Genomic DNA, 6,454 nt, shown 5'->3' on the forward strand with positions numbered 1-6,454 from the left:
CAATGCTTGATAAGAAATGTACTCATTATCTTGCTCATGTAATTGTAACTCCTCTGTATGGTATTTTCATAATAAAAAAATTGAAAAAAAAAGAAAAAAAACTTTTTATGACAAAATACACTGGCCCTACCTTGGCTTCATAATTTATAACATAAAGGAAATGAATAGGTATTCTATTCAGACGTAAATTTTCAGCTCATGTGCATTAAAGAATGACAATTCTATGCCTAACTCAAAATATCACTTAGGACATTCCTATACATTATACTAACTTTTACAGAGAGAGGGGACATAGAAAGCCAATAACAAAAACATGCTGAAGTAAGAAGAAGTCTTAACAAGCAGAAAAGATCAGATAAGATGATGTTAAGCGAAATGAACCCCAAGATAGGGACACAAGTAGTTTTTTTCTTCCTTGTTATTGTTTCTAACGTTATTTATAAGGTACCATGTGATTTTTTTGGTTGCTTTGTAATGTCCCTCCCCCATGGTATAACCCCTGTTTTCACTGTATTTGATGTTGGTATAATTTGGGGAGAGGAAGGGAAAAAACAAAATGTTTAAATAGGGATACAGATTGACCCATTGTAACAAGGAGATGTACAAGATGCTATGTCAAAAAATGAACTTTACAATTTAGGCGGGGTTGGGGGTGGTAGTTGAGGAGGTGGAAGGGAAGGGATGGAGGGGATAAACAAAGGAGGAGAAAACAATGCTGGATAAGAAATGTACTCATTACCTTGCTCATGTAACTGTAACCCCTCTATACAGTATTTTCACAATAAATAACTTATTTAAAAAAAGAGGAAGTCTTTATATTAAATAAAGTTATCCTTCTGAAAAATTCAGACTTAGCTTTTTCTCCTCAAGGAAATGTCCGGTAGGTCTAGATTTTTATATGTTTTTGCAGACCAACAATGAACCACTCACTACTGGCCAAGCACTGTGATAAGCCAGTCATGCAGTCTATAATTTGGGAGCCAAGAATGACTTTACTTGGGTATGTCAGGGAATGGAATTTTGAAATCACTGCCAAATAAAATGTCAGCAAAATCTATACTGAAAGAAATGTTTACCAAGAACTAACTTTTAAAAATTAGAGCATTCACAATTTTATATAGATATCTTTAAATTCCTGGACCAATCTGTACAAATACCAGGATGATTAAGTTATTTCATACTGCTTTCTTTCCATACCTTAAACCATGCCCAGGATAGCTTATACTAGATTGTTCTTGAAAATAGCATCATTAACAAATAATAAATACTAATACTGAAAATGCCCTAAGACAAAAATTAATTTGTTTTTAGATATTCAACATTTTCCATTACAGCTGTAAATTACTAGCAAGACTCTAAAGGAAAAGCACACAAGTGATTTGTATTACTTTCATATACAGTGAATAATTTTTATCAATGATTCTACCTACGGGAATTTTGTCCCTCAGAAAGATCCATGGCAATATATGAAAACTGTTTTGCTCATCAGCAGTAGCATCTAGTCAATACAAGACAGGAGTATTATGAAATATCCTACCGTGAACAGAAAAGCCTCTCAAAACAAATGAAATGTAAAAAAGCCAAGATGGAAGGAAAACCTCTGACTTAAGTGATTGAATTTTTCTTTATTCTAGGAGCTCTATGGTAAGCCTTTCGCTTAACAAAGTACCTAGACCTGCTTTATGTAAATATGTTGCCTATTAATCTGTTAGCTGTTTTAATCTGCTCCTTATGCACTTCGCTATTTAAGTATTTTCATTTTACTATTGTTTTAAATTTGTGTAAAGGAGTAGAGAATGGATAAATTACTTAATTACACTAGATTTATTAAGAATCATTTTTAATAATTTTTTATTGTGAAAATACCGTACAGAGGAGTTACAGTTACATGAGCAAGGTAATGATTACATTTCCTATCAATCATTGTTGCTTTCTTCTTTGATTTTCCCCTACCATCCCTTCCCTCCCACCTCCACAACTTCTACCCCTCCACCCACCCCCTGCCTAAATTGTAAAGTTCATTTTTCAACACAGTGTCTTGTACATCTCCTTGTTACAATGGGTCAGCCTGTATCCCTATTTAAACATTGTGTTTTTTTCCCTTCCCCTCCCCAAATTATACCAACATCAAACACAGTGAAAACAGGGGTGATACTATGGGGGAGGGACATACAAAGCAACAAAAATATCACAAGAAAGAAAAAACCACTTGTGTCCCTATCTTGGGGACTATTTCTCTTAATATCATCTTATATGGTCTTATGTATATAGCTTTTGCCCTTTTCTGCTTGTCTCAAACATATACTATTTATTGCAAATAAGGGAAACCATGGGACCTATGTTTCTTTGGGCCTGGCTTACTTCACTTAATATAATTTTTTCCAAGTCTTTCCATTTTCTAACAAATGGGCAATGTCATTCTTTCTGGTGGAGGCACAGAATTCCCACCGTGTGTGTATGCATATATATACACCACATTTTCTTGTTCCATTCATCTACTGAGGGGCATCTGTGTTGGTTCCATATCTCAACTATGGTGAATAACGCTACAGTAAACATAGTTGTGCTGATAGCTTTATTATGGTCTTGTTTGTGATCATTTGGGTAAATGCCCAAAAGTGGGATTGCTGGGTCACAGAGGAGCTCTATGTGGAATCTTCTGAGGAACCTCCATACTACTTTCCAAAGTGGTTGAACAAGTTTACACTCCCACCATAAGTGCAATAGAGTTCCCTTCTGTCCACATCCCCTCCAGCATCTGTTGTTATTAGAGTTCTTGATTATAGCCATTCTACCTGGGGTGAAGTGGAATCTCAATGCTGTTTTGATTTGCATTTCTTTTAAAGAATCATCTTAATTTTTAAACCATATCATTATGCAATGCTTTATTTTTAGAAATGCAACTGTAACCTTTTTCTTCTATTTTAAAATTCTAGTGAAATCTGAAGACTAAAATGTCTGAAATTACCTCGTCATGAGTACATGACCCAAAAAGTTTGCCATTCAAACAACATTAAGCTTGTAATTTAGAACACAGACAAAAACCAACCACATATAAACCCTGTAAGCAATAACAATAGTAAGTAACATTGTATAATTGATTTAAAGGAAAAGCATTAGAGCAAAAATAATGTTTCTTTTAGGAATAGCTCCCGATTCTATTTAAATTTTGTCAGATTCAATTTACATTTAAGGAAAAATTGGCTAACCTGTCATAGCCATATATCTTGAAGTGGTTAACATAGCTTGTTTTATATATTTTACATTAAAATAAGAAACCTCCTGTTAATAGCTTTATATCTGTTAGAGGGGAAAAAGTGTCATGTATTAAATAACTGAAAATCAGTAATCTAATAATAAAGAATATATTTTAAGTCATCTCAAAACTGAGTATTCATTTGACACATACCCTTAAAAGACTAACCCAAATATCCTGGATATATTCATGTATAACCTAGAATTAGCCTACAAACCTATAAGTAAATACATAGGGAGGAATGCAAGTGTTTACAAAAGTATTAACTGAAATATGGTTAATTTAAGAAAGAACTGAAACAGTGTAATTCTTTAGAAAGGCAAAGTCAAAGCCCCAAAAAACAAACACTAGGAAATGAGTACTTACAAGGGGTGAGGTTGGGACCATAAGAGAGAGGTAGAACAATGAAGAGGAGAAGGGGGGAAAATGCAGTCAAGATTGCAATGTATATAATACAAAATTAAGAAAAGTATGGGCTGGGAAGGTGGCTCAGTGGTAGAGTGCTTGCCTTGCATGCATAAGGCCCTGGGTTCGATTCCTCAGCACCACATAAGCAAAAAGAAAAAAGCCAGGAGTGGCGCTGTGGCTCAAGTGGTACAGCACTAGCCTTGAGCTGAAGAGCTGAGGGACAGCACCCAGGCCCAGAGTTCAGGCCCCACGACTGGACCCAAAAAAACAAAATTAAGAAAAGTAAGGGAGCCAGGCACGGGTGGCTCACACCTGTAATCCTAGCTGGTCAGAAGGTTGAGATCTGAGGATCATGGTTCAAAACCAGCCCAGGAAGGAATGACCATGAGAGTCCTATCTCCAATTTACCACTCAAAAACCAGAAGTGGCTCAAGCAGTAGAGCGCTCGCCTTTAGCTGAAGAGCTGAGGGATAGTGCCCAAGCCCAGAGTTCAAGCCCCATGACCGACAAAAGAAAAAAAGAAAAGTAAGGGAAGGGGTAGGTAGAGAGGGGTGGGTCAAATGTTGAAAGGGATGGTACATTTTATTTATAAACTGCTTTCTTAAATTTCAATCCCTGTGTACAACTACTTAAAGAAAATAAAAAAGGTATTAAAAACATCTGAAATTGTATGTATAAAAAAAGCTTCCTGGCAAATGATAACAATTACTGAAACAACACTCAAAAATCAAGTTAACACTGATACTAATATAAACATACATAGATGTGATTTATAATTTTTAAAGTAAATATATATACAAATATACATGACACAATGAAGAGGGGAGGGAACAGACAGACAGACAGACAGATAGACAGACAGGCAGGCAGGCAGGCAGGCAGACAGAGAAGGAAAGAAGGGGAAGAAAGAAGGAGAAAGGATGCCTCAAAAAATATTAAGAATTAATCACATTATCTGACACTAAGATAATCAAACAAATGATGATGAGATTTTCATTGTTAAGGTACAACTGTGTCTTAATCCTTATTTGCTAATAATTCCAAAGAGTGGCTCTGCTTTTGCAATGTGCTGATAAATCTTAGTAATAATTTTGCATACGATAAAATTTCTCAGTACAATTAAGTTCTCTAAATATACTCAGATATTGTTATTAATAATTACATATTTTTTCTCTTGTATTTTTCTACATAAATGCCAGCTCAGTATAACACTAAACTATTCAGCTAACATCAAAGTTTTAAAATACTTCATTGATGGGACCCCTAGATGCAAACATAAATTGATACTGAAAATAGTTTATGAATAAGCAATAAGCAGGTAACATTTTGCAGGTTGAAAAAGAATAAAAAAGCAGTTAGTTTGCATGTGTATAATTTTTTAAATAAGCCAAATTTAGGTGTGAAGCTGTACTGGCAAACTCTCATACGAAACAACTCTATAATCAAAATATTGTTTAAAAATCAAAAATTTAAGGCTTGGGATATAGTCAGTGGGAGAGCATAAAATAGTAAAGCCCTGGGCATAAACCCAGCACCACAAGGGTGTGAGGTGTGTCGGGGGAGGGAATTAAGTTATTATATAATTGAGAATAGTAGCTAATATGCAAAATAAAAAAGTAATGATTATTATCTATCATCAGAACACTTACTTAGAAAACAATCTAGTTAAACCTCAAAAGGATTTAGTACCCAGTACAAAGGATGGTAAGGGAAAACAAAGGAGGAGACAACATGTATTCATTACCTTGCTCATGTAATTGTAATCCCTGTGTACGGTATTTCACAATAAATACATTTTTTTAAAAAAGGTGTTTGCTCAAATGTCTTAGGAGAAGGAGTAGAGTGCCAAGATGCATTCCTATAATCTCAGCTATTCCAAAGGTAGAGAGAGACAGGAGTATCACAGTTCCAAGTCAGCCTATGACAAAGGGCAGGACCCTATCTAAAAAATAACCAAAGTAAGTTGGGTGTCAGTGGCTCATGCCTATAATTATAGTTACTCAAGAGGTTGATATATGAGGATTGAGGTTCTAAGCCAGCCCAGGCAGAAAAGTCCATGAGACTCCTATTGCTTATAAACTTCCCCCAGAGAAGCTGAAAGTGGAACTCTAGCTCAAGTGGTAAAGTACTAGCCTTCAGCAAAAGGAGATCAGGGATAGCATCTAGGCCCTAAAATGAAACCCCAGGACTGACACCAAAACAAAACAAAATAATCTAAAAAGGACTGGAGTTATGACGCAAATAGTACAATGCCTACTTAAGCAAGCATGAGGCTGTGAAGTCAATCACAGTACTGCTAAGGGAAAAAAAAAAAAGGAGCAGTGGCATGTTTTATATGGTAGAGCTATTGTCTAGCACACTACAGGCTCTGACTTCAAACAACAAACAAAAAAAATTAAATAACAGGGGCTGGGAAGGTGGCTCAGTGGTAGAGCGTTTGCCTTGCATGCATGAGGCCCTGGGTTCGATTCCTTAGCACCACATAAGCAAAAAGAAAAAAGCCAGAAGTGGCGTTGTGGCTCAAGTGGTAGAGTGCTAGCCTTGAACTGAAGAGCTGAGGGACAGCGCCCAGGCCCAGAGTTCAGGCCCCACAACCGGACCCCCCCCAAAAAAATAAATAAATAAATAGCAGCTTGAAGACTTAGTGAAAGAACAAACATGTGTGTATAGTGGGAGTGGAGAAGCAGAGTGATCCATTAAGCTTTCCTATTATATAGTTCATTCATAAATAGTATTTAAAACTACATACATCCCATTCATAAATAGTATTTAAAACTACATACATCCATA

At 35.8% G+C, this 6,454-nt stretch overlaps 1 protein-coding gene across 1 annotated transcript in view; it reads right to left on the reverse strand.

The window, feature by feature from the left end:
• Positions 1-6,454, reverse strand: part of Ipo11 (importin 11) — a 129,334-nt gene that overhangs the window by 50,742 nt on the left and 72,138 nt on the right. Inside the window, exons 23-24 of the mRNA XM_013025287.1 lie at positions 3,934-3,984; positions 23-48 (exon numbers count right to left, since the gene is read on the reverse strand). Of these exons, the coding sequence (XP_012880741.1) occupies positions 23-48; positions 3,934-3,984 (77 nt within the window). The remainder of the gene's footprint in view (positions 1-22; positions 49-3,933; positions 3,985-6,454) is intronic.

Source organism: Dipodomys ordii, unplaced genomic scaffold, assembly GCF_000151885.1.
Source record: "Dipodomys ordii isolate 6190 unplaced genomic scaffold, Dord_2.0 Scaffold83, whole genome shotgun sequence".
In the NCBI taxonomy this organism is placed as follows: domain Eukaryota; kingdom Metazoa; phylum Chordata; class Mammalia; order Rodentia; family Heteromyidae; genus Dipodomys; species Dipodomys ordii.